The sequence below is a fragment of the Leptonychotes weddellii genome, chromosome 11, assembly GCF_054177405.1.
Source record: "Leptonychotes weddellii isolate Sample4059 chromosome 11, ASM5417740v2, whole genome shotgun sequence".
NCBI classification, from domain to species: domain Eukaryota; kingdom Metazoa; phylum Chordata; class Mammalia; order Carnivora; family Phocidae; genus Leptonychotes; species Leptonychotes weddellii.
In genome coordinates this window covers 6,856,939-6,882,963 of record NC_138379.1, presented here as the reverse complement: position 1 = coordinate 6,882,963, position 26,025 = coordinate 6,856,939, and the positions used below count along the sequence as shown (strand labels likewise).

General features: G+C 60.1%; 3 protein-coding genes across 28 annotated transcripts in view; 1 reads left to right on the top strand and 2 right to left on the bottom strand.

Annotated features, from left to right (window-relative positions):
• Positions 1 to 26,025, bottom strand: part of RASGRP2 (RAS guanyl releasing protein 2) — a 361,639-nt gene that overhangs the window by 221,951 nt on the left and 113,663 nt on the right. The gene's annotated exons all lie outside the window — the stretch shown is intronic.
• SLC22A12 (solute carrier family 22 member 12) lies at positions 1,234 to 9,301 on the top strand. Its single transcript, XM_006745324.3, has 10 exons — positions 1,234 to 1,683; positions 2,333 to 2,436; positions 2,910 to 3,064; positions 3,139 to 3,307; positions 5,679 to 5,802; positions 5,930 to 6,045; positions 6,772 to 6,986; positions 7,484 to 7,592; positions 7,812 to 8,015; positions 8,568 to 9,301. Exons 1-10 carry the CDS (start codon positions 1,282 to 1,284, stop codon positions 8,629 to 8,631), a joined length of 1,662 nt encoding a protein of 553 aa, XP_006745387.2. The 5' UTR covers positions 1,234 to 1,281; the 3' UTR covers positions 8,632 to 9,301.
• The window catches only part of NRXN2 (neurexin 2), a 97,768-nt gene continuing 85,700 nt past the window's right edge, over positions 13,958 to 26,025 (bottom strand). For 11 of the 19 annotated variants that reach the window (XM_081797859.1, XM_081797865.1, XM_081797861.1 and 8 more), the window contains one exon: positions 13,958 to 14,461. In XM_081797859.1, coding sequence (XP_081653985.1) covers positions 14,157 to 14,461 — 305 coding nt within the window. In that variant the 3' untranslated portion in view covers positions 13,958 to 14,156. Of the gene's footprint in view, positions 15,044 to 26,025 lie in introns of all 19 variants that reach the window. The other 8 variants (XM_081797853.1, XM_081797857.1, XM_081797854.1 and 5 more) reach the window with 1 other exon arrangement.

Here is a 26,025-nt window from a genome sequence, read left to right as displayed (position 1 = left end):
TGGGTTTTACAAAAGGAGACGTTAAGCTTGGCTTGCAACCCAGAATGAGGAAGCTGAACGTGCCAATGACCGGAGCAGGCTCTAGAAGTATTTACACCGAAGTGTCAACAGTGGCGGTCACTGGTTGGTGAGTTTAGGACTGATCTTTGTTTTCTCTGTACCTTTCCATATTTTCTGAAATTTCTGGAAAATGTGTACGTTAATTTTATACTCCGGAAAAAAAAAAAAAATAGAAGCTGCTGTTAAAACCAGCTGGAGCAAATTTTAACAGCACCTGCACCTGCTGTCCACATCTGTGCTGGTCCCAAAGATGCTCTAGGGAAGGGTCCCTGCCCTCCAGGACCTGGCTGGAAATGCGACCAGCCAGACAATAATAGAAGGGTGCAGGCCAGTGCAAAGATGGGGCTCCACTCCTGACTTAGAGCCCAGGAAGGAGGCAAGAATAAGCCAGCAGAGCCCCCTGGAGGAGGCGGCGCTTGTCGTGCCAGCTGGGGATGAGTGGCGGCAGACAACAGGGGGCGGGGGCTGGGGGGGCAGGGCCGCACCGGCGGGGAGGTGGGGGTGCAGATGGCTGCCACCGAGGACTCAGGCCCAGGCCACACACACACACATACACACGCACACGCGCGCACACACGGAGGCCCTCGCAGCCTACAGATGTCGCTCCTGGCTCACGCCAGTCCCAGGATCAGTAAGAACCCCGGCCAGCGGTCTCCTGCGTGAGCCCTGGAGAGTCCCCCTGTGAGGCGGGCAGGGGTGCCGAGGGGGGTGGCAGCCCTGCCAAAGCCCCCCCACACCCATCAGAGACCAGGTGCCCCTGGCCAGGCCTCCCCGCCGGGCAGGAACAGCTGTGCTCTGGCCTCTGGGCCTCCCTCCGAGCTGGGTTAAACTTTGACTGATTCCTAACCCCTGTTCCGTAAATGTCACCTGGTCACAGTTTAATTCCAGTCTGGGTGGCTTCAGTCTCCACTTCCCCCACCTCCTGTAACCAGCTTCTCCTGGAGGTCCAGGGCCAGCTGCGTCTGGAAGGATGCTGGTGGCTTCAGGGTCACGCCTCACAGCTCCTGGTCCCGGTTGGAGCCAACCTGAGTGACCTTTGCTGGACAGACACCTGGAGAGCCCGGTGTCGGCGAGGGCGGTGGCCTCTGCCCCGCTCCAGGCTTCTCGGCCGGAGAAACAGGTGCTGCTGTGGGGGAAGCAGGGCCCCCCCCGTCGGCCCCTTTGCCCCGGGCCAGCTTCTGTGAAGTGGGCACCTCCACTGGGGCCCCCCGGGTGGGCTCCATGGCATTTTCTGAACTCCTGGACCAAGTGGGTGGCCTGGGCAGGTTCCAGGTTCTCCAGTTGGTGGCTCTGGTGGTCCCCATCGTGTGGCTCACCACTCAGAGCATGCTGGAGAACTTCTCGGCCGCCGTGCCCAGCCACCGATGCTGGGTACCCCTCCTGGACAACAGCACTGCCCAGGCCAGTGTCCCCGGGGCCCTGGGCCCCAAGGACCTCCTGACCGTCTCCATCCCCCCGGGCCCCGACCACGAGCCCCATCGGTGTCGCCGCTTCCGCCAACCACAGTGGCAGCTCCTGGACCCCAACGCCACGGCCACCAACTGGAGCGAGGCTGCCACAGAGCCGTGCATGGACGGCTGGGTCTATGACCGCAGCACCTTCCCCTCCACCATCGTGGCCAAGGTAAGGGCCTCTCCTGACACCTTCCCCGAGTCCTGGCGCTTTAGAGGCCAAGGTCAGAACTCACATTTGACTGGACTCAGAATGGCCCAGTCCTGGGAGGGACCCGCCTCGACAGGCCCCCTCCTCCAGGACAGCACCCCGGGGTGGGGGGGAGTCAGCAGCAGGACTCGGGCTTGTGGAAGGGTGGGTGGTACCGAGAGCTGGGGCCCTGGACAGCCAGGTCGGCCGGGCTGCCCCTGATTAGCTGTGACTCAGGCAGCTCCCCTCTCCGTCGCCCAAGCTCGGAGCCCAGTTCCACCTCCTGTCTGGGGGCAGGCGACCCCTGGGGGCCAATCAGGCAAATCTGGGCAAGAGGGAGGGGCTGCCCATCCCAGCAAGGGGAAGGGGCCTCTTTGTAGAACCAGAGAGGCCTGGGGGAGTGGTGACCAAGCGCCAGCTCAGGGTGGCACTGCCGAGTGGGTGAGGCAGGGGAGAGCGGGTGAGTCTAGAGCGGGCTTGACCCTGGACCAGAGGGCCACAGGGTGACAGCCCGGTCCTACCACCCTAGAGGTCACCAGGTCATCCACCCTCGCCTAGCTCCCATGGGCCTTCCCATCCAGCGCCTCCGCCCCCTCACCTCTGGGCTCAGCTCCCACTCCTCTCCCACCAGTGGGACCTGGTGTGTGACTCCCACGCCCTAAAGCCCATGGCCCAGTCCATCTACCTGTCTGGGATCCTGGTGGGAGCTGCGGTGTGCGGCCACATCTCCGACAGGTGAGTGCCCCGGCTCTAGCAGCACCCTTTTCCTCGCACCCCTGCGCTCCTACAGCCCTGGCGTCTTGCCGCCCTCACTCCTGACACCATCCAGCTCTGCCGCGGAGCAAGCCTCAGACCCGCTCTGGGCCTTGGCTTCCCCCAGGGCTCCTCTGGGGTTGGAGAGGGTCATCCGTCCCATCCAGCGTTCACTGCTGAAATCTGCTCAGCCCCAAGCCTGCCTTCAGATGCTGCTCGAGGGCTCCCGCTGACAGGGCACTCCTTCTCTGCCCAGCGCGCCTTCCAGCTGCCTGGACCTTGGGGACACTGCCTGGGCGTCCAAGCCTTCCGTGGGTGGATAACTCAGGGCCGGACGCAGGTGTCACTCTCGCCTCTGCTCAACGGGCAAGCCCAGGGGGGTGCAGAGCCCTGTGGCTGGGGCCGTGGCCCGCCGCGCTCCCAGCCACACCGTCTGTGTGTCCGTGTGCCCGCAGGTTTGGGCGCAGGCTGGTGCTGACCTGCAACTACCTTCAGATGGCCGTGTCGGGCACGGCCGCCGCCTTCGCCCCCACCTTCCCCGTGTACTGCCTGTTCCGCTTCCTGGCGGCCTTCGGCGTGGCGGGCGTCATGATGAACACCGGCACGCTCCGTAGGTCACCTGACCTGGGCCCTGCGAGGGAGGCTGGCGCAGGCTCCCGGCTGACCCTTGTGGTCTCCTTGCAGTGATGGAGTGGACATCGGCGTGCGCCCGAGCCTTGGCGATGACCTTGAACTCCCTGGGCTTCAGCTTCGGCCAGGTCCTGATGGCAGCCGTGGCCTATGGCGTGCGGGACTGGGCCCTGCTGCAGCTGGTGGTCTCTGTCCCCTTCTTCCTCTGCTTTGTGTACTCCTGGTGTGTGCCATGCCCCCGCCTCAGAGAAGACCTGCCTACCCTCCACCCTGGGAGCAGGGGGTGGGAGGTGCAGGAGGCCGGGAGCAGGGAGGGGAGGCCCAGGGCCCTGGCACAGCTGGCCGCCACAGGGCCACGAGGCTCACCCAAGTGCCCGCGGGGCTGCTCCCCTCCCTGCTCCTCCCAGGTGCCTCTTCCTCTACTCATCCTTCTCCCACCCCTTCCTTCCCATCACCTCTTGGCCCTTTTCCCTCTCGAGACTTTGCTTGCTTTGGTGCGTGTGGGGTGAGATGCAAAGATAGAGCGCGCACGCACACACACAGCCCCGGCTAGCCTTCCGTACTGACGTTATTACTAAAGAACAGGGACCAAGACCCAGTGGTCAGAGGGGACTCCTGGCCTCCCCACAGGGCTGACATATGGGGGAGGTTAGGGAACATCTGCACTGCCCTCAAATACACAGCCCTCAGGCCTGGCTCTTGCCAAACTCCTGGGACATAGTAGGTGCAGAGTAAATATTTGTTGGATGGCTACCTGGATGGATGGATAGATGGACGGATGGATGGATGGATGGATAGATGATAGATAGATAGATAGGTAGATAGATAGATAGATAGATAGATGATAAACTAGTGAGTGGATGGGTAGATGGAGGGGATGGATGGATGGACGGATGGATAGATGGATGGATGGATGGATGCACTTCAGGACAGAGCTGAACCTGGCTTGTTCACCTACAGACCCAGCAACTTAGGAGTTGCTTGGCCATTGTGGTCACTGCAGAGGGAAGCCCAGCAGAAGCCCAGGGGAGGACGGGACTCCCGCACTGGGAGGAGGGCTGACTCACAGACCTCTCCGAGCCCAACGGGATAGAGCCAAAAGCTCTTGAAATGGAGCCTTGAGCAACTAACTTGCAGTCACTCTCCAGAGCAGGAGACAGCAACACCTGGTACACTGGCTCAGAGAGGAGACAGTCCTGTCTGACAGGTAGCCTTCTGCCTACCGACCCCCCGGTACCAACAGAGTGGAGGCAGGAGGGTGGAGGGCAAAGGTCAATGATGCGGAGTCCAGGGCACCCCTCCTGGCTGTCTGAGGCCGATGCTGGCCTCCCGCTCTCTCCCAGGCCACATAACCTGTCCCCCGGCTCTGACTCCCCCCACGTGCTACAGACCCTGAGTCACCTCCTGGGTCTTGCCTCCGCCCGGCCTCCAGCCTCCCATTTCCCACCCGCTGTGTGACATCTCCGTGACTGGGGTCTTGGCATCCCAAATGTAACATCTCCTGCACTTGCTCTTTCCCGAGGCTTCCCCAGCATGGATAGCAGCCCCCACCCACCGGGTCCCAGAGTCAGAGTTGCCATGACACCTCCTCCCCGTCCCTCCCCGTCCCTCCCCGTCCCCCCACCCCAAGTCCAGCAGGTCACTGGGTCTTGTCAACTCTACCTCTAATGTGTACCTTGAGTCCCCCTTCTCTCCCTGGTTCTGCTAACCCTGAAGGACCTCAGGGCCCCGCGCACAAGGAGCAGGAGGCCCCACCCCTAGCTGCTGCTCATAGGAGAGAGGGGGCCTGGCTGGGGGGGGGCGGGCCTGGCTGGAGGCAGGAACCTGTGTAGGGTAGTGGGCATGATAGGGGACTCGGTGCGCTGGGCCAGTGCAAGCGGTCTGGGCTGATGTGGAGGGCAGCGGGGGCCAGGTTAGTGTTACGGGCTGGGTCCCGGCATGAGAAGGGGAACTGAGATGCATTGGGCCAACTAGCATCCTGGCATGGGCCACAGGGTCAAAAGTGAGGCAAGGGCAGTGGGGCGGGTCAGATGCAAGGGATACTGGAAGTGACAGGAATTGGTGGTTGACTGGGTGCAGGTGGAGGGGGCTGGTGATGTCAGGACCAAAGACCCTGCTGGGTGTGAAGCTGTTTGCAAGGAGGGGTCCTGGAGGAGGAGCCAGCTCAAGCAGGAAGGTGCAGCCTTGAGGGTGAGCAGGAAGACAGTGTGACAGCAGGGAGGCGCCGGACAGGAGGGGACCCTGGGGGGCCTGCCGTCCCGTGACCACTGGGGGGTCCTTACTGCACACGAGGTCACCTGGGCCTGGCTTCCAAGTGAGGCAAGGGAAAGGCCACCAGGTCGGGAGGGGGGCAGGAAGGGGAGGACTGGGCCTCCCAAGCACAATCCGAGAGGGAGAAGGAAAAAGGCAGAAAGGGTGGCCTGTTGGGGAAGGAGGGTGTCAAACGGCGTGGCCTCCCTGAGCCTGGGGCCTGTGGGCACCAGTGAGGCCAGCCCCCGGGGGCAGGAGACAGAAGGGCAGTGAGGCTCGTGCAGGCCAGGCCCTGGGGGCCACAGGCAGGGCCCCCTCCCATTTCCACCTCTGAACCCTGGCAGGTGGCTGGCAGAGTCGGCCCGATGGCTCCTCATCACAGGCAGGCTGGAGCGGGGCCTGCGGGAGCTGCGGAGGGTGGCTGCCATCAACAGGAAGAGGGTGGTGGAGGGCACGCTGACCACCGAGGTGAGGCCAACCCTCAGACCCTCTCCCTGCCCCTGCACTGGGCCCCTGGGAGGAGGAGGGTCAGAGGGAGGAGGGTGGGTCCAGTGCTCCCAGTGCTGACAGGGCGCCCCCCCCGCCCCCACCGCAGGCCTTACTCTCAGCCATGCAGGAGGAGCTGAGTGTGGGCCAGGCCCCCGCCAGGCTGGGTGCCCTTTTCTGCACGCCTGGGCTGCCCCTCCGGACCGGCATCTCCACTCTGTGCTGGTAGATGCCCCTTGAACCCCGCCCGGGGCCCCAGCCTCTGCCTCTGGCCTGCCTTGGGCTGTCGCCGGCCCCCCGGGGACCCTGGAATCAGGGCTCTGGCTGGCATCCAGTCAAGGGGCCTCTAATGACTCCCCTGTCCGTCCCACGGTCCTGACAGCACCTCCAGGACAGGGCGTGCAGCACGGTCTCCTCCCCTCTAGTAGCAGTCAGGCTCCCAAAGGAAGCAGCCCAGGCTGGGGGGGGGCGCGGGCGGGGGAGCGGGAGAGATGGGAGGAGTCACAGCAAAGGCCCCGGGAGAGCTGAAGTGCCCAGCCCGCTGAGGAGGAGCGCGTCCGCCGCAGTCCCGGGAGGGAGGGGGTTATCAGAGCCCAGGCACCAGGGCCACCCAGCAAGGACTGGAACCGCTGAGGCCACGGAGGAAGGACACGCTCAGTAGAAGCCGTAGCCATGGAGGGGAGGCGGCACCCAGAGAGAGGGAGGTGGGAATATCCCGGCCTTCCCCCCCTCCCCACCGCCCCCCTGGTGCACCTGCACTTCTCACCTGTGCCTCCCATTGGCCAAACCTCTCGACGGGCAGCATTGACAGGGAGCCCAGGGAAAGGTGGTCTGGAGACCACCCCTCCCCTACACAGAGCCTGCAGGAGGAAGGTGGAGATGGGTCTGAGAACAAAGGAGCCAATGAGCAGCCCACCCCCCCGGCCTGACTCCCCCGGCCCCACCCCGCAGGTTCGCCTTTGGCTTCACCTTCTACGGCCTGGCCCTGGACCTGCAGGCCCTAGACAGCAACATCTTCCTGCTCCAGGTCCTCATTGGGGTCGTGGACATTCCGGCCAAGATAGGCTCCCTGCTGCTGCTGAGCCGTCTGGGCCGCCGGCCCACCCAGGTGGGGTCCCTGGTTCTGTCAGGGCTCTGCATCCTGGCCAACACGCTGGTGCCCTACGGTGAGCACGCGGGCCTGGGTGCGCACGGCTGTGGCCCGAGGCTTCCCTACCTGGGGGCGCTGAGCCAGGAACAGAGGCCCTTGCCCGCTCCTCAGAGGGCGCTGGACCAGAGCAGGGGCCCAGTTAGGAAGGAGGCTGCGGGGCCTCCGGGAGAGATGGTGGTGGCCTGCAGCAGGCAATGAGCAGGGATGGTGTGGAGGGGTGGCTTCGTGACAAACTGTGGAGATAAAATAAGGCTCAGAGCCGGAGTGCAGGGGGAAGGTGGGGAGCAGGGGGCCAAGGAGGTCTCCCAGGGTCTGGCTCCAGGTGTCAGGCTGGGTGGCAATTTGGGGGCAGTGAATGTAGCCATGAGGTCACTCGGGATGTGCTCTGGGGACACCCAGGTGGAGCTGAGTCACAGACAGTGGGAGGTCAGGGAGAGGTCTAGGCTGGAGAGAACCCCCATCTGACCTCGGGGCCCCTGCCACCAACTTCAATAACCCCATCTCTGTCCACAGAGATGGGGGCCCTGCGTTCAGCCCTGGCCGTGCTGGGGCTCGGGGGCCTGGGGGCCGCCTTCACCTGCATCAGCATCTACACCGGTGAGCTCTTCCCCACCGTGCTCAGGTGAGGGGTCGCCCAGAGCTGGGAGGGCAGGGCGGGGGCGGCCTTCCCCAGCCTCGGATGTCCCCACCGCCATCTCCCTTCCATGTGGTCTCAGGGCCACCCAGGAGCATCCCGGCTCAGCCTGAACCACTGGGCCATCCTGGACAGAGTAGGGGCTGGGAGGTCAAAGCCACAGTGGGCAGGCAGAGGGGCCCCTCACTGGTGTGTCTGCAACGACAGGATGACAGCGGTGGGTCTGGGCCAGATGGCAGCCCGAGGGGGAGCAATCCTGGGGCCTCTGGTCCGGCTGCTGGCTGTCCACGGCCGCTGGCTGCCCCTGCTGGTGTACGGGGGGGTGCCAGTCCTTAGTGGCCTGGCTGCCCTCCTGCTCCCAGAGACTCAGAGCCTGCCGCTGCCCGACACCATTCAAGATGTGCAGAACCAGTGAGTGAACTCTGCCCCGGGAACCCCCTCTCTGTCCCTCCAGGGAAGCTTGGAGTAGGGCAGGCCTGGTCCCCCCCCAGCCCCCCGCTGCTGGGCAGAGGGAGAACAGGGGTGCAGAGAGGGACAGGCCTGGCTCGGAGTCACACCGTACATCTGTGGGAGAGGGGAGACCAAAGGCTGGGTCTCCTGGCTGACTGTGTGGACTTGGTCTCCTGCCCTTCATGCCACCATTTGAGGCCCAGAGAGCTGGGCCACCCTCCACTCCACCTTAAGAGAAGTCAAGAGGAAGGAAGTGCATAGACCTTCGGAAGGGGGAGGGCCGAGGTTGTGATGGGCATTGTTGGGGCGCTCACAGGCCCCAGACTCTCCCGATGAAGCCCCTGATGGCCGGCAGCTCTGTCACTGCCCACGCCCTCCCCAGCACGTGCTCAGGGAGCTCATTCCTGGGCTCCTGGGCAGTATCTCCTGAGTCCTCAGGAGAGACACGGTGCAGGGGTCAGAGGTCACGCTGCACCCACGAGAACAACCCTCTTATCTTTCGTGTCTGAACAGGGCGGTAAAGAAGGCAACACGCAGCACCCCGGGGCCCACTGTCCTGAAATCCACACACTTTTAAGCCTCCCGGGAATTCTGCGAGGCAACGCTGGGAGGAGCACCTTCTCTCTTTTGGAGAAGGCAGGACGGCAAAGGCCCCCATCTCTAGAAGAGGCTGCCCCTCTCTGCCTGAGGAGCCGCCTTCAACAAAGAAAGGGCCAGAGGACAGCTTCACTGGCTGGGGGCTGCCCCGTGCACCCTCACGGGACCCTCCCTCGTGACTGAGAGAAGGAGCAGGGACCCACAGGAACCTGTTTACCCCTGCTCCCCTCCTCACTGCTCACGGCCCCTAGCTGCCCACTGCCCCCCCGAGCTCGGAGGCCACCACCACCCACGGTCAAATCTTCCCCAGCTCCTCACACTGCCCCGAGAGCCCCACACAAGTCTGAGCTCCTCAGCCATTCCCCAAAGGCCCCCAGTCCCCCCTCTCTCCACATTCCAGCCAAGGACCAATCCTCCCCGCCCCTTCTCTACCTGACAAAGTCCCTCCCAGACCCAGGGCCCAGGGCCCAGCCCAAGGACATAATGAAACCCTTACCCACAGCCATGGTGCCGCACCTGACTCCCACACTCTGGCCTCGGAGTTCCCAGAGGGTTGGGGTGGCCGCTTACCCCTTGACCCCAGCTCCCACACAGAGCCTGGCAGGAGGGGCACTGGTGAGGGGGAGACAAAAGAGTGAATAAAGGAACACATGACAGCCCCTCGCTGACTCCAGGGATGAGCCATGGGTGGGAGTGGGGGCAGGGAGAGCTCTGGGGAACCCCTCAAGGGGCTGGCCCTTTCCCAGGCGGGTTTTCCTGCCCTGAAGGCCGGGGCCAGAGTGTCTGCCCTTTCCAGCCTCTGTTGTGGGCCAGGCACCACCCTGGATGCCTCAAGGCATCATCTTATCTTCTCCCAAACCCTTCAAGGAAGACAGCCCATTTTACAGATGGGAAAGTAAGGCTCAGAGAAACCAACTGCCCATGACCTGCAGCTCAGAGGGGCAGAATCAAGAGCCCAGCCCCGGTCTCCAGAGCCCAGCCCTGGCTACGACACCCCCTGCCCCTCCGGCCGCACAACTGGGCAGCCAGTGATGCCTCTCAAGTCAGGCGCCTCGCTCTCAGAACCAGCCGGGACCCCGCGGAGTCCACCGGCACCCCTTACAGGAAAACCCCGGGCAGGGGCTCAGATGGAAAGGGACGGACGCCCGAGCTCCCCTAACACAAATGCGGGTGCAGGCAGAAGCCATTTGTGGCCCATCGGGGTCCCCACCAGCTGCTGATCTGCTGAGCCGCCCCAGAGCTGTGCTCAGGTGGTCTCTGCTTCTGCCTGTGTCACTGCTTCCGGGCACCTCCGCAAAGGGCTGTGTCCCCACACACACACACACACCCGCATCAGTAGTGGGTACACACAGGAGAAGATGAACGGGAAAACGGAAAGCTGCTCCTTGCCCCTGGGAGACAGGATCACTCACTGGCCTGGTCTTACCCGCCGCAGCCCCTCGGCCTCTTGGTGGGGGGTGAGGGGGGTGGGATCATGTCTTTCAGGCGCCTGCCTGTGGCCGCCCCTCAGTGAAGACCCCCAGGACAAGGGGGGTGGGAGTGGGGATCATGTTTATAAAGTTGCCCAAAGGCAAGGTTGTCTCAGCCTGCCCTGAACTTTTGGTCCTGTCTGCCTGCTGCCCAGATGAGCCCCAGCTACTTTCTTACCCTTGCTCAGCATTCTTAGGGCCCCCTGGTGTCCAGAAGCTTCCAGAAGAGAGAACCCAGGGCTGGCGAGAGATGGCTCCTCCTCTCCCCTAGAGTGTTCTCCAGTTCGCCACGTGGTCAGAGCTATCCCTTTGCCCACATTCAGAGCAGCCTGGCTCCTGGCCCTTCCAGGGGGTCCCAGTCTTCTAGAACCCAGGACCTTCCTGCTTCCAACATGAACTCACTGAACTCAACGGGACCCGGAAGCTGGGAGGGTCCAGGGCCCTGCCCCTCTCGGGCAGCTAGGCGGTGTCATCACCATGGCTGAGTGGATGCCCTGCAAAGGGAGAGTGGGCACTCTTGGCAGCAGTCAAAGGCCCGCTTTCCAGCTGGGCTCCACCGCCCAAATGGCAGGCCTTCACTCGGGACACCACAGGGAGCTCCTGAACCCAGAGGCAGCAGGGGCACCCTGCAATGGAAGAGCCAAGGGAACTGGGTGTGGGAAGGAAGAAGCCATCAACTACCCTACAGTCTCATTCCCTCCCATGGCGGGAGAGGGGCAGTGGGGACAGGAAAGTGGCTCAGGACCCTCTCTGGCCATCCTCCTGTCTCCAGCCAGATCTGCAGCTCTCCCAGAAGGGTATGTGGGGAGGGCAATGCAGGCTCCTTCAGCTCCATATCCACCTCCAGTAAAGGGATGTCCTCCCAGAGGAATCCCAGCCCTGGCTGAGCTTGTGTTCCCTCCCCTGGGCAGGGCTGTGTGGTCGTCAAGGCCAAGGTATCAGCTAGACTCCACTTTGAGCTTCCGCCCCAACTCTGTCCTTGATCCTCCCCAGGTGGAATCTCCTGACATATCCCTGCAAGTACCAAGTGTCAAAGAGTGAGGTTCCTGGAATTTCAGTCAACCCCTTTGCTGTTTGCACACTCCTGGGGGTCACTGCCAGGCCAGCCAGATCTCAAGAAGCTCAGCTCAGGCCCAGTGTTAAGTTGGTGAGACTGAGGTGACCATATCTCACAGATGGCTAAACTGAGTCAATGGTAGAGTCCAGAAATCTTTCCTCTTACAACCAAGCCCTCGAGTGAGAGGAGCTCTTAGCTTCCTGACACAGAGAGGAAAGCCCTCAGTCCTACAGCCACATGGCACTGAGCAGGACTGGGGCCTCTCCTTCCAACTCCTGCATTGTCCCTATTTCCGGTCCTCTACTCTGACAGACTGTTCAGGACCATTCTAGAAATTTCTAGGAAAGAATGTTCCCTTCTTGGCCTCACAGAACTGCCTGCCTGCCTCTATTTTCTTTGGCTAGTGGTGATGGGGCAGGGGAACCTGAGATGCTCCCATCCCTTGGACGGAGAGAGCAGCAGCAGAAGGCCTGGGAGCAAGGTCGTCACTGGTACATGGACAGGATGTCCTGGCAAGACTGCCCCGAGTCAGGGCCTCCCCCCCCCACCCCAGGCTTCCACAGGGGGTTAGAGCTGACCTCAGGTTCCAACACTGTGAGCAGTGGGGGACGACGAGCTGAGCCCATGCCTCCCCCAGGTGGTTGGTTCAGGAGGGCAAGGCGAGGCCAAGTCTATGGAAATCCACACCTGGGGGCGGCTGCAAGAGAACCCACTATCTCACCAATGACAAGAGTCTGGGGAAGAGCTCTCAAAGGTCCCTGGGGAAACACCCCAGGGTAAGGAGGATCTTCAAACAAAAGCTTCATTCCAGGATGGAAGGAAGGAGGGGGAGGGTCTCCTGTGGACGTGCAACCCAGGGACCCTGAGAGGTGTCCAGGCCTAAACACGGACCAGGCTTGTGAGCTGGAAAATGCCGCAAGAATGAGCTGGCCGGCAACAGAGCCACCTGTGGATGGAAGCTCGCAAAGAGATCCAAGTGGTGAAGGGTGATGGCGAGCCAACGGCACGAGAAAGCGGAGCCAGCAGAGGGAGACCCATCCAGCACAAAGTGGAGGAGACCTGAGTGGCAGAAGCGTGGCTGAGTCACAGCTCATGTGTCCAGTGGCGTGGCAATCCACCACAGCCAGCTGGGAGATGAAGACCACCCACACTCTGCTCCCCTGAGAACGTCCGCACATTCGGGTCCTCACTACAACCTTCGCCTTGAGAGTTTCTACTCCTTGCCACCGAGAAGCTTAGCAAATACAGACTGGCCTCTCAGCGTGTTTGGGACCGTGGGCCTGTTCAGTGTCTCCAGGAAGGAGCAAACACCCAGGGATGAGGTTCTGCAGGCCCAGGAGCTACCCACGGTCAGCCCGCATGGACTGGGGGGGGGCAGGTGGGGGCTGCAGATCATAGAGTCCAAATCCTTAGAGATGAATAAGCAGAGACTCAAGTTAGGCAGAACTGGGGGCAAATGTGGACTCAGCCTCTGAAGCTCTTGTCGCCCCGGAGTAACACCACCTTCCCCGGGCCTGTAGCAAGGCCAGCGCCCTTGTAAGACACGCGCACAAGCGGCCCCCAGAAGCATAGACCCACCTTAGCCACTAGGGGGCAACATGACGGTCTTGCCTCTGCGGATTTGTCCTGACTCGCGGGGGTGGGTGGGCTCCACCAGGCCACCTAGCGGTTCTCCAGCCCCACCCTCTGGCCAGGAGGTACATGGGGGTGAGACAAAGGCCGCCCCCAGGAGCCCAAAACCATGCTCAGCCCAAAACTCTGGACGCTACTTACCAGCTCTCACAGGCCGCAATTTGGGCCCAAACCCCAGCCCAGAGCCAGGACCGATGTCCCAACAGTACCCACCCCCCAAAAACTGCACAGGACCGTTGGATTTGGAAAGTTTTTGTTTTCTTTTCCCACACATTTCCGGGGTTGGGGTGTTTTCCAAGACTCAGACACATTTGTTAACAAAGAGAGAAAAAAAACTGGGGGAGCAGGGAGCCCGTGGGCAGAGAAGTGACCCCAGCAGTCAGCGGGCAACGCCCGGCTCTCTCTTCCCTGGTGCCCGTGCCCAACGGGTGCCACAGGCTGCTGCTCGGGTATCTAGATAATTTGTCTTTAATATATATCTGCATTTGCCTTTCCCCTCCCACCCGCCCCCCCACCCCTGCTCCTCCAGCAGCTTCCCCATCAATGCACGTCGCCCGGCGGCACACAATAGAACAGGCCTTTCCCGGCCCCAGCCCCTTCCCTGGGCGGCACCAGGCCAGCGCCTCCTCCTGGTCGGCAGAGTCCGGGCGCTTGGGGGGGCACCCCACTGCCCCGCCCCGCCCCCGCTCCCTCCCCCCCCACGCTGGGCCGCTCGGCCCACCCGCCCGCCCTTCTCCCACCGACTCTGCAAACCCAAAGGTAGGAAAGGGAGACACAAAAAAGAAGTGGAGAGGGAGGGTGGGGACAGAGAGACGCAGCAAGCCTGGGATGGGGGCTGGAGGGCTTGGGAAGAGAAGGAAGGCAGGAGGGACAGAGGGAAGAAGAAAAATGGAGGAAATGAACAGGACGAGTAGCGGACACTTTACAAAAACCCCAGCCTTCCTTCCCGCCCAACCCCACCAAAATAAAACTACCCCCCCTTAAAAAAATAAATCAACCCAGGGCTGTGAGCACGTGCCCTGCCCGGGGCGGGCGCAGAGCTGAGAGGGACAGACAGCCCCAGGACTGACGGCGCCGCCACTGGACGGCAGGAGGAAGGGGACGAGCACGGGGTTTCCTTTGCTATTTTTTTCTTTTTTCTTTCTTTCTTTTCATTTTTTTTTCTTTCGTTCGTTCTTTTTTCCCTTTTTTTTTTTTCTTTTTTTCCTTTTTTTGCGTTTCCTCTTCGTGAGAGAAGTCTGAGGCAGTCGGGGAGCGGGTCCCCAGAGCCCCGGCAGGGAGAGGGCCGCACCCCCCTCCCGGGCCGTCCCGGGAGCGGCAGTTGGCAGTGGGGCGCGGTGCCGGGGCTCAGACGTAGTACTCCTTGTCTTTGTTCTTCTTGGCCTTGCTGGGCGTCTTGGGAGCAGCCGGGGCCTTCTCTTTCACCACCGCCCCGTTGCTCTGGGCCGAGTTACTGATGTAGTTCCGGCTCTGGTCCACCTGGTAGGAGCCCTCGTCGCGGTTGCGGTACTTGTACATGGCGTAGAGAAGGATCAGGATGCAGAGCGCCGCGGCCGCCACGATGCCCACCACCATGCCCGTGGTGCTGCTGGACTCCCGGATCACCTCCACGGCGCCCGGTGGGCCCCGCTCCCCGGGCCCCGTGGGGTTGGCTGTGGGCAGACGGGGGAAGCCGGGGGCGGAGGTCACGCCGGGGCGCAGGGGAGGGGGCCTCCGCGGCTCGAAAGACGTGGGGGCCCCGGGCCCCAGGGGGGGGTTCTCCAGCAAGGGCTGCAGCGGGTCTCGGTGGTTCATTTTGCCCGCAGGCAGGTTGGGGGCCGGGGCGGAGGGGGCTAGCAGCACCCCGGGGGCGCCCGTGGCCCCATCTGTCCTGAGGTTGGGCCGGGGAGCGGGTTTGCGGGGTGACAGGAGGGTGGTGCGGTCCGTGACCAGGGGGAAGGTGGTGTAAAAGTCCTCGTCGTCCGTGGGGGGGAGGCTGGAGTCAAAGACCTCCCCGGACGCAAAGCCAGAGGCCTCGATGGGCTCCTCGCAGTCGCTGTCGTCCTGCTCGGCCTGGCACGGGCCCCCGGCAGGCGGGCGGCGGGCCGCGGGTGGGGGCAGGGTGTCTTGGGTGGCGCCCACGCCCGTGAGGAAGGGATAGAAGGTGGGGGGTGGGGGCACGAAGGGGGATCGGGTGGCCACGGGAGGGGGGTCTAAGGAGTCCTCCGTGATAATGGGCAATATTAACTCTCCTCCTAGAACAAGAGAGAGAAGAGAAAAGACAGGGTGTCAGCGAGGGCCCAGGGTGCAGGCGGCCGGCACAGAGAGAGAAACAACAGCCTCACACACCCAAATCGGTTCCAATTGGCTTTGGCGGAGACTAGAGCGGGCCGGGCCCGCCCGCCAGCCTGCCGGAGCACTGCGCTTTAAGCGGGCAGCGGCTCAGATGCCCTGGGCACCCCACGCACGGGCTCTGTGGCTCACTGGGTTTTGGTCTTTTGTCTTAAGAAACCAAAAGGAACAGAAAGGAAAGGAAATCGAAAAGAAACGGAAAAAAAAAAACTCTACTGGTTTAAGGCTTAAAAACAGATACAAGAGCAGCATTTAAACAAACCTAACAACAGTATCTTTTAGGGTTTTTTTTTTTTTTCTAGATTTTTCTCTTTTTTTGCTTTTTTTTTTTTTTTTTTTGCTTTTGTTTTTAAAAAAGAAGATAGCATACCACGGAATTCAGGCAACTTACATCAACAAATAGGCCGTGTGATTTTAGCATGAAGAAAAAAATTACAAACAGAGCTGTGTAAGCGGGTTCTCCCGGAAAAAATAAGAAAAAACAACTTTTCCGTACAACGTTTTCTATCTGTTTGGTATCTCCCTCCCTCACTCTTCTCTCCCTGGACATCTTGCTTCCTCCTGAATACTCTCTCTCCTCCCTCACTTGTGCCCTCTCCCCCTCATTAAACACAAAGCTAAAGTCTGCACAGTGCAGGCTGGCATTGAGAAACTGTTACCACCACTTGGTGTCAGCGTGCGGGGGGAGGTGGGGAGCAGTGGGAGGAGGGCTGGGGGAAGAGGTACATGACTGGCAGCTGTGTAGGAATTGCTACAATGGGTGAGAGGACTTGAGAGGGGATGATCATGGGAAGGAGCTTTGAAGGCTAATTGCAGGCTGGCCATGGGACAAGAAGTTGAAGGTGGGAGGTGACAAGGTCCATGAGAAAGAGTGGGCAAGGAGGAGACAGAAACATTGGAGAAGGGTCCTGTCCCATAGGACTTTGGGTGAGTTGGTGAGAAGCCATGTAGAGGCAGGGAGGTGGGGAAGGGATGGGAGTGAGGGAGGGAAGTGGACAGGGACATGAGTCCTGAGCTAACCCTAATTCCCCGACTTCCTCTTTCTTCACCCTCCACCTCTGACCCCCACTGGCTTCCCCCCTCCCCCTCCCCAGAACCCCCATGGGCCGCCAGGACCTGACCAGGGCTTGACAGCCTCTGGCCCTCTTATTATTGTTAAAACAATAATAAAACAACGGAAAGAAGAAGAAAGCAAAAAAAGAAAAGAAAATACATACACAGCCATCTGGGAAGGAAGCACTTGCTAATACAGGGCCCGAGGGGTGGGGGTGGGGGTGGGGACTAGTGGGGAAGGTTTGGTGGGGGGATGATTAGGTCTCCTCTCTCCCTAGGTCTGATAACTGAGGTACCCTGGGCATAAACTGCAATTCCCATCAGCCCCAAAGGGTGGGAACTACAACTCCCATTTGCCCTTGGAGGGGTGTGGACCACAATTCCCATCAGCCCCCAGGACAACAACTACAACTCCCATCAGCCCACTGCCCCTTCCCCAAATACTGCTACCCACTGGCGTGGGGTAGAGACAGCTGGAGTCTGGCCCTAGGGGATTGCTGGGAGGGCTTCCTCCTCTTAGAGGGGCACCTCTGGGTCTGATTGGTGCTGGAGATTTCCTCTCTAGCTCTCCCTCCACCCAAGCCCTGCCCCCATCTGAGTGCCTCTCCCTGGTCTCTGCAGGGTCCAGTTTTCATGACTCCACAACCCCCTACCCCCTCCATTGGAAACATCCCAGGGCCCCACTGCAGCCAAGCCAGCCATGTGCCACTGCCACATCTTTGTGTCTCTTCTCCAGCTCCCTGCTCCCTAAGCCCTCTAGTCTCTGTGCTTACTGTTCAAACACTGCTGATCTTCACATCCCAAGCTCCAGCAACCTGGCAGAGCTGTCCTTGGCCACACTAGCCAGCCACAGCCAAGATCTTGCCATTGAACTTATAGCCTTGCCAAGCTTCTCAGGCTGTCCCTCCCACCAGGCTCCCCTCTCCCCCTGGGCCAGGGCTCACCTGCACCCCAGACTGTGAAGCCCCAGGGCACCTGGCCCTCCTGGGGCTCAGCCACACTGAGAAACAGAGCCAAAAGCAGACAAGCATGTTCTGTGGAGCTGGGACCATCCAACGCTGGCCTTTTATGGAGGAGGATGCTTAGGCCTGGGGTGGGCAGGACTTCCCAAGGTCACTAGGGCCAAATCTCACAAGGAGCCTAGAAAGACCTGATTCATCCTCCCCATGCCTGTGGTAATCTGCTTGACTCTTAGCTTGATTGTTAACCTGGGAGGCCCCCCTGTGTGACTGCGGACAATCTTCTCTCACTCTCCGGACTCAGCTTCCTCATCTATAAAATTAAGGTATTGGGCTCCAGGCCCAGGGTAAGGCCAAGGCCTGGCTCCCACAGACCTCCAGCCTATGGATGAATAATTTGTCCCTCTACCACCTCCTGAGCCCTGGACCCACTAGGGATGGCCCAGCACCCTGGTCCCTGGGTAAGGGCTACACTCAGCTCCCAGCTCTTGGGGGGAGGCTGGTGCCTGTGTCCAATCATGGCAGGGTTCCCATCCCTGCTGGACCATACCCCTGCCCTCTCCCTGACCTTTGCCTTCTGTTTAGAGCACCTTGCCCCTGCGGATATCTCACTCATCCTTCAAGTCCAGCCAAATACCGCCTCTTCCAGGAAGGCTTGAGGCCCATCTGTCTGTCTCCCTAGCACCCAGCACTGGGCCTGGTATCTGGGATGGGGTGGGAGCCCTTCTCATGGGCCAGAGCAACTGGCTTCTCAGGCACTGCTGAGTTCAGCGTGACAGGCGCCTTGCTCCATGGGCCCAGCTCTCACCCACAGCCATCTCTACCTTCGATCTTACAGGGGGTCACCAGCTGCTCCTGGAAGCTTCAGGATCAGGCTTGTCCTGGGCAGGTTTGTGGCCCTCAACCAGCTGCCCATAGCTAGGGCCCAGGGAGGAGTCCCTTGCTGGGGGACATGTCATGCCCTAAAGGGGCTGATCAGGTCAATCAGGGCACAGACCTTGTCTCTCTACTCTCTCACCCCCAGATACACTGGGGAAGTGGGGGGGGGGGCTTCAGGCCTTGGGCCACAGACAAATCCTGCCTAGCCTGAGCCCTCTGCAACCATTTATCCCAACTCACTGGTTCTTTAGGTCCTTGGGGCACACAGCAGCCCCCCCCAGGTTCCCCCTGTGCAGTCTCCTCCAGGCTCCAGAGCCCTCCCAGGCCTGGTCACATTGACTCTTGCCCCTGCCTTTCAACCCCAACTGTGTCCTGGCCTCCATATCTGGCTCTCAGCCCTGTCCCCATGTCCCCAGCTTCCCTAGGAGCTTTTCCTGGGCCCTGCTCTGTCCACGGCTTTGACAGCATCTCCTGAGGGTGTCCTGTACTCACCCACATCCTCCACGTGAGCATCTCTGCCCCCCCCAACAGCTCCCACTCTCTCCAAAAGATAGCATGCTACCAAGACCCCACACTGTCTTCCTTTCCCCACATTCACTCAAGCCGATCTGGGCTCTGTGGCCAGCAAGTCATATGCAACATAGGGTATTGGGTTTTCCTGGGGTCATACACTGGTCCAGGAAGGGTCAGGCAAGCTTGCCCTGATAAGGGTCTGGAGAAAGGGAGGACCCCTCAGAGACTCCTCACTGTGAAAGTCCAACCAGTGGCTCCCTGGGCCGCCCTTCTCACCGGGCACTGGAGGGAGCAGACTCGCAAAGACTTGTGGTACCCGGGACCCCGGGTTCAGTTCTACAAGGGTGCACCCAGGGATGGGGTGCCCCTGGGAGCCTGATAAAGAGCCTAGGCCGCTTCCCTCCCCTCCCCCACGTCAGGCAGCTACAGCGCTTAGAAGTACTCACAGGGGCATTTATCACAGATGCCACCCCCCTCCACTCTTTTTAAGTTGAATGTCAGGGCACATCAGTCCCACTTGCTAGAGAGAATTCCATCTGGCCAAGGAGACCAGTGGCCATTCCTGAGCACCCCTCCTCCCCCAGCTCCCCTACCTCTAGGGACTGCTGCACCAGCAAGCTGAGCTCTTTCTGCCTTTAGGGCACAGAGGCTCCTGACTGGAAATCTACCCAAGAACCCCATTCCCACCCAAGCAGGATGTGCCCACCCCCAAAGGAGCACGGAGAACTGAGGCTGAGTGTCAGAGGCTCAGCAGTCAGCTGGCTGAGGCCCCACCCACCAGCGCTGGGTACCTGCCCGGGCAAAGCCATTAGCCCACAGGGCACGTCGTGTGGGGTAGAAAAAAGGCAGCCCCTCAGTGTGGCCACGGCCGTTCAGGTACATGACCTGGCAAATGGTCTCTCTGTACACTATCAGAAAAAGGTATTCTGTCTTCCTGGTGGACACAGCCCTGCTCCCAGGACCAGGACAAGCAGCTTGGTGAGGAGAGAGCACCGGCTAGATTTCAGCCCTTACTCACCTGTTCCAGCAGGGGACCACCTGTGCAACTGAGTGCGGTGGCCCAAAGGATGGAGTCCCGCCCCACTGGGACACCCCAGCACAGCAACGGCAAACATCAAGGTGGACGCAAGGTCAGGCATGCGTGTGTGTGTGTGTGCGTGTGCGTGCACGCGCAGGAACACACCCTCAGAGTCTGTTTCTGTGCACATGGGCACACGTCTCTAAGCCTCTGTGTGCGTGTGTACACGAACCTCGATGGATGTGAGCACACGGACGCGGGTGTCGGGATCTGCACGTAAGTGAGCCTCTCGCGGTGCCTGTGTCCACCCGCCTCTCAGCACGGGTCAGAACCCGTGTGTTCGTGTGTGAACGCATGCCTGTACCGCTGAGAACCTGTGAGCACGCCACCGTGGGTCTGAGCATATGAGGTAGGCCTCTGGGAGTGCCCCTTTCCCCAAACTCATTTTCTCCCTCTCCTGGGCACCGAGACTACATTTCCCAGCATCCCTTGCAATTAGGTGTGGCCACATGACTGAGCAGTGGGCACCACTAGTGCTGCCCACGGAGGTCTCCTGTGTGCGATCCTCCGTGCTCTTTCTCCTCCTTCTGGCGACCTTGCAAACCACGTGCTGAATATCGAGGAGGAGCCATGGGATGGAAGGAGTCTGGATTCCCAAAGCACCCCTTGGGGCAGAACTGCCGCTGACCAGGAGCCTCCTGGCGGGGCTTCACCTGAACGAGAAACCTCCCTCGAAGTACCCACTGAGATTTGGGGGTCATCTGTTCCAGAAACAAATGTTACCTGAACTAACACAGACACTGACCCAGAAATGTACGTCACAAAAACCGGTGGCCTTCCCGCAACAATCCAAGGAAACGGCTAGAAAGATGCAGAACCATGAAATGCAGTGGCAGGACATCCGGGTCCAACCCTGCTTGCGATGACCTACAGGGAAGGCCATGCGCCTGTTGAGGCTGAGGCACGAAAGGAACGTGCCAGAAAGTCGGGGTGACAAGGCTGGCCTTTACTGTCTGTTTTCAGTCACATATTACAGGAAGACAAAGTTAGGCAAGAGTGGGTGGGTTTGCAAGCAGAGAAGGGAACAGAGAGAGCCCAGAAATGTGGGGCTTGCCAAGTGTCAAAAAAGCCCCTGCTTCCAACCCGCAAATCACAAGAGAGGTCAGGAATGGCTCTGAGGGACAAAGTGAAACCTCCACCTGAATAAGGAGGGCTCAGCCGTGCCCCACAGATCAAACTAAGGACGTGGCCTTCCCACCTACTGTTTCAAATGCCCTCAAAATAGTCATGACTAAATTAAGAGACAGGCAAGGATTCAGAGAAACAAGGAAATAAAGCTCTTGACAAGTATGTCCAGGAAAGAACGCTGAGTGTAGTTACTTTGACTGCTTGAGCCTTTGGGCCCCCAAATATGCAGGAGCAGGAAGTGGGCTGTCAACACCATGGGGCCCCCAAGAAGGACATTTCCCCCAACACCCACTTCAGAGATGGCCATGGAGGATAAGAACTGGTTAGAACCTCACACAGGGCAGCGCCGGGGCCACAAAGACCAGAGATGCAGGGTTTAAGGAAGAAACTTCCCCCCTGCACGGGTGGAGTCTCACTGCAGGGGTGGAGTCTGACGTACTGCGTGCTGGCTGGATTTCCTAACGCTTAGAACTTGGGGCCTCTGTGTGTCTCCTTCCATCCTTCTCTTTTTTGTTTTATTTATTTATTTATTTATTTATTTATTTTCATCCTTCTCTTTTTTCAGTTAGTTTTTACTGTGGTGGCTGCATCTGGCCCACCACTGGATTTGGGGTGTGTGCTGAGCTCTGTAGACAGTGAGATCAATTATCCTTTTAGTACACAGGGATCCGGACCACATACGGGTCCTCAGGAGCAAGTCTGGACCCAACAAGTGGGCCGCCACCTGCCAGACCCCCTCACCTTTGCCGTGACGGCCCTGAGTGGGTGGGGCTTCAGGATGTCAGGAAGAGTGAAAGGGATTGTTGGTGACCCAAAGCCACACTGGGCAGATAAATTGCCAGCTGGTCCCCAAATCTGTTTCTGCTTCCTCCTGGGGGCACAGCAAGGCCACACCTCCCCGCCTTCCCGGACACGGAGCTGTGGCCACGTGACTGAGCAGAAGCAGCAGGTGTAATGTGCGTCTCCTCCCGGGCCTGACCCACAGAACCCACCCCTTCGTGACCCCGCCTGTTGGCCACCTTCCACCACAACTGAGGAAGTCACCTGGGGAAGGGGACGAGGCCCTGGAGTAGCGCTTGCCGAGGAGCTGCCCACCCACCAGGAACACTGGTTTGTAACCTTAAGTGAAGGACAAACACATTTCTGTGTTTATGGAGGTTACCCATTACAGCAACTGGTGGTACCTCAAGAAACACTGGAATGTGAGCACATCTGCACCTCTGTGATTCTAAGCTAAAAGCGTAGGTCTGAGTGAGTGTGTCTGTGTGTCTGTGGACTTGAGCCTGTGAATGCCTCGGAGGGTCTCGTGTATGTGTGCATGGGGGCCGGGCCTCAGGAGGGATGTGCGCCTATGGGGTGCGTGCACGAGCTGCTTCCGTGGGCTGAGCACGTGTGGGCATCTGGGGATCTGAGTACACGTGTCCGCGGGCACCTGAACAGCCGTGTGTGCTCACTCGGAGGCGGGCACTTTACTGGGTCTGAACATGTCTGTATGGCCTGAGGGCCTGAGAATAGGGGGCCTTCCCCGCGCAGCTCAGGTGTGCATCTGAGCACAGGAGTAAGTGTGTCAGTACCTGCGAGGGCCCATGTGGGCCAGTGTAGACACCAGTGTGTGTGTGTGTGCGTGTGTGTGTGCACTGCCCTAGGACTGTGTGTGCCTTGAGAGGGCTGAGCATGGGTGTGGCTCCCAGCATGTGTGTGAGTCTGAATGTATGTGCCTCTGAGTGTGTGTGTGTGTCTCTGAACACATGGGCGTGAACGTTAAGAATGGGCCTCTGCAAGTCTGAGCTACGGGGAGCGTCAGAGGGTCCCCTCTCATGGGGCCACGGGAGGGGGGCAGGTGTGGGTCTAAATGAATGTCTGAATGAGCATGGCCCCCGGGCTCTGGCGACACACAGCCCACCTCTGAGGACCTGTGCACACGTACCCTGGGGATCTCGGCACATAGATGCACGTGGGCGCACCTCTGTGGGAATGAGCCGCACGTGCTGGGACATGACATCCCTCTGAGGATGTTTGTGCGTCCCGGTGCCTATGAACTTATTCGCGGGACACTGTAGGTCTGAGCATGAGTGCAAACTTGGGTGGAGCTGTGCCACACACACCTCTGAGCCCGGGCACAGATGCATGCTTCCCTGAACTCATGCAAATGCGTGCGCCCACACCTCGGAGATCTGAGCACACTGTTCTGAACATGCGTACACGGTCCCTCTGAACCATCTGTGAGCATCTGTAAGCCTGAGCATGCACGGAGGACGTGGTCGGAGCTATGCAGGTAGATTTGTATACATGTACGTACCTCTGTGAGCTGACTGCAGGTGTGGAACTCTGGCAGTCCGAGGACGTGTGTGGACAAGCTCACGCTGAACACACATGTGTGCCCATCGCGAGTGTCTGAAATATGTGGGTGCCTCTGACCATGTGCATGCGATCCTAAACATTTGGTCTGTCCCTCAACAGGTATGAGTGTGTGTGAGCGTGCCTCCGTGTGCTGAAGACACCCCGTGTGCATACCTTGGTGTGATGAGCACATGTAAGTGTGAAACACTGTGGGTCTGAGCAGGTGGGCGCCTGTGAGCAAGTGGGCAGGTGTGAGCTTGCTGGGAGCTCCATGAATGTATGTGCATGGATGTATGTGTGTGTGCTTCTGTGTGTGCATATAGATGTGTGCCTCTGTGGATCTGAGTCTGGGTGTGCACTTCCTATGTGCCTCAAGGGGCGCACACTCTAATCCCTACAGGGGCCAGGCCCACAACGTAATGCGTGGGTCAGGCTGGCTAAGACGGTGAGACATTACCCACAATGCAGAGCATGTCCCCACTAAAGGCACTCCCATTCAAAAGAATCTAAACACTGTGTCCGGCAAACAATACCCTTCTTTGACTAGATTGCCAACCTCAAGTGAAATACCCATGTTAGAGGATGATCTCACCAAGATGGGAGGAGGAGGAGGAGTGGGGCCTGGGGTCTGTGAAGGGGCCCAAGTCAAGGGAAAGGATGGAAAGCAAGTAGGGATGATCCCAGGCTTGACATCTGGACGCAGGGAGGAGGATCTGGCAGGTGGGAAGGATGCAAATGCCCTGGGGTCCCTGGGGTCAGTCCCTGGGTAGCCACAGTCTCCAGGCAGGCCTCTAACACTGACCTTGGAGCCCAAGGAGGCCTGGTCCTCGGCTAGAGGAAAAAGCCTCCCTGTACCGGGGGCACAAGAGGGCCTCTGGCTGGAGTCCCCTTTCCCTCTAAGTAGGGGGGTGGCATGGTCTAGATCAGCCTGAGGGGCTCTGGAGTCATCTTGATCTTCGCCTTGCCTCCCATCAGGATAAAAATTCAACTTTAAGCATTTCAGAGTGGCGCGAGTATGGAAATGCAGGCGTGTGCCATGCACATCTCGGGGAGAGCCAGGGGCGTCCGACGGCTTCCTCTGGAGGCTTAAGCACGCACTCTGCCCTTAATTTGAAGCCATGTGCCGGGCTGCCCGCCGGCCTCTCCCTATCCCCCAGCTTCCATTCCTCCTCCACCCTCCATCCTCCCCTCATAGGCTTGGCCCTTTGACTGGGGGAGGGCAGCTGACCTGGCTACTTCAGCTTCTCCTTGCTCCCTTGTCCTCACACAGCCTAAGGGAGCTCGGCCCCCGGTGCACAGACTCAGTGCCACAGCTGGGAAGCTAGAACCTTGGTAGAGAGCGTGTGGCCCTGGTATGGCCCGGGATGTGCTGCAGGTCCCTGCACAGTGGCTGTCTGGCACAACACTCCTCTCCGTGGGGTCCAAGGAAAGCAGACCACTCCTCTCACCCCACAGCACCCCCCCAGAGTGAGCACATGTGTGCAAACACATGGGATGGGGCCAAGTGCCCTTCTCTCAGGACCCGCCAGCCCTATGTCCCCAGAGTCCTACCCCAGGGCTCTCATGGGGCCATTCATCATGGCCACTTTCGGCAGGCCCAGGCTCAAGGCACTGCTTCCACCTCCAGGAAAGCCCAGTCCTGACGAGTCAGAGGGGTGAAGCAGAGTCGAGGAGGGGAGTGCCATATTGAAGCTGCCAGATGTCCAGAACCTCCCAGAGCAATGGCAGAGCGTGACGGTGCATCCCTGAGCTGAAATGGCCTAGTGAGATGGAGCCAAATGGCCCCCCAGCAGAGGGGCCTCCCCACAGTGGAGGGTGTCTGTTCCAGAAAGCACCAGCTCTTAGCTGTGGATGGGGAGGCCTTTCCAACCCAACAGCCTACAGCTCCTCCAAGTGCCTCAGGGCCCAGGACCACCAAACAACCCTCTTCAGCTCTGGCCTACAGTGTCGGGGGGGCTGGGCCCCAGAACTGCCTCTGCCTTTGGTCTCTGGAACCTGAGCCTCTGCCCCAAGGCTCCATGGTTTTTCTTGCTCTCCCCACACTCCTTCCATGGTTGCAGCCTAGCCTCAGCTTGAGCATCTCCTCTGGGACTGGCAGACCCCCCCCCATACCCCCACCCCAGGCCAGATTCACAAGATATGCCCCAGTCATGCCTGCCCACCTCACCTGACTGATCACCTCCCCCAAACCTACAGGCATCCGCCCCAACCTCCAGCCTTCCAGTAGCAACAGCCCAGGTGCCATGCATTGCAAGGTAACCAGGAGAAGTCTCTGGAAACCCAAGCCAGGGATGAGGCTCCCACAGGCTCACCCAGGCCCACCACCAAGTCCCATGGTCCCTCGCTGAGAAATCTGGCCATATTCAGTCCTTCCTCCCTTCCCACTGCCAGTTGTAAGCACCAAGACCTCAGCTCCTCAGGCCCTCCCTCCCCCCGGCTCCTCTCAGCCACCCCAACCTGCTCAGGTGAGCAGCCCTTGCACCCACTGCACCACTCCACACCCCACACTTCTCAGTTGGCACTCAAGGCCCACCCTTCCTTTGCCAGCCGGGTCTCTCTCTGGGGCTGCACCCTTCTCTCCAACTGAAAGGATCCAGCAGAGGCCTGGAATGCCACCCCCAGGAAGCCTTCCCTCCCAGCCCTGCTCTCCTTCAATGGCAGGTGCTCCACTAGAAATCTAGACCAGACCTCAGGTCCCAGTCTCCCCAAGGGACCACACCTCCCAGCCACGCACTGCCTGGCACAGAGCTGCCGTGTGGTAGAACTGCCCCAGCTTGGCCTGGCAGCCCTGGCAGAGTGTCTGGCCACCTCCCTGAGACCGGGAATGAGCAGAGATCTCCTCTACTGCTGACCCGGGGAAAATCAGGCCTCAGGGACTGATGGGAGTTGCAGTTCTGGACCCAAAAGCTGATGGGATTTGTAGTTCCTAAGCTTG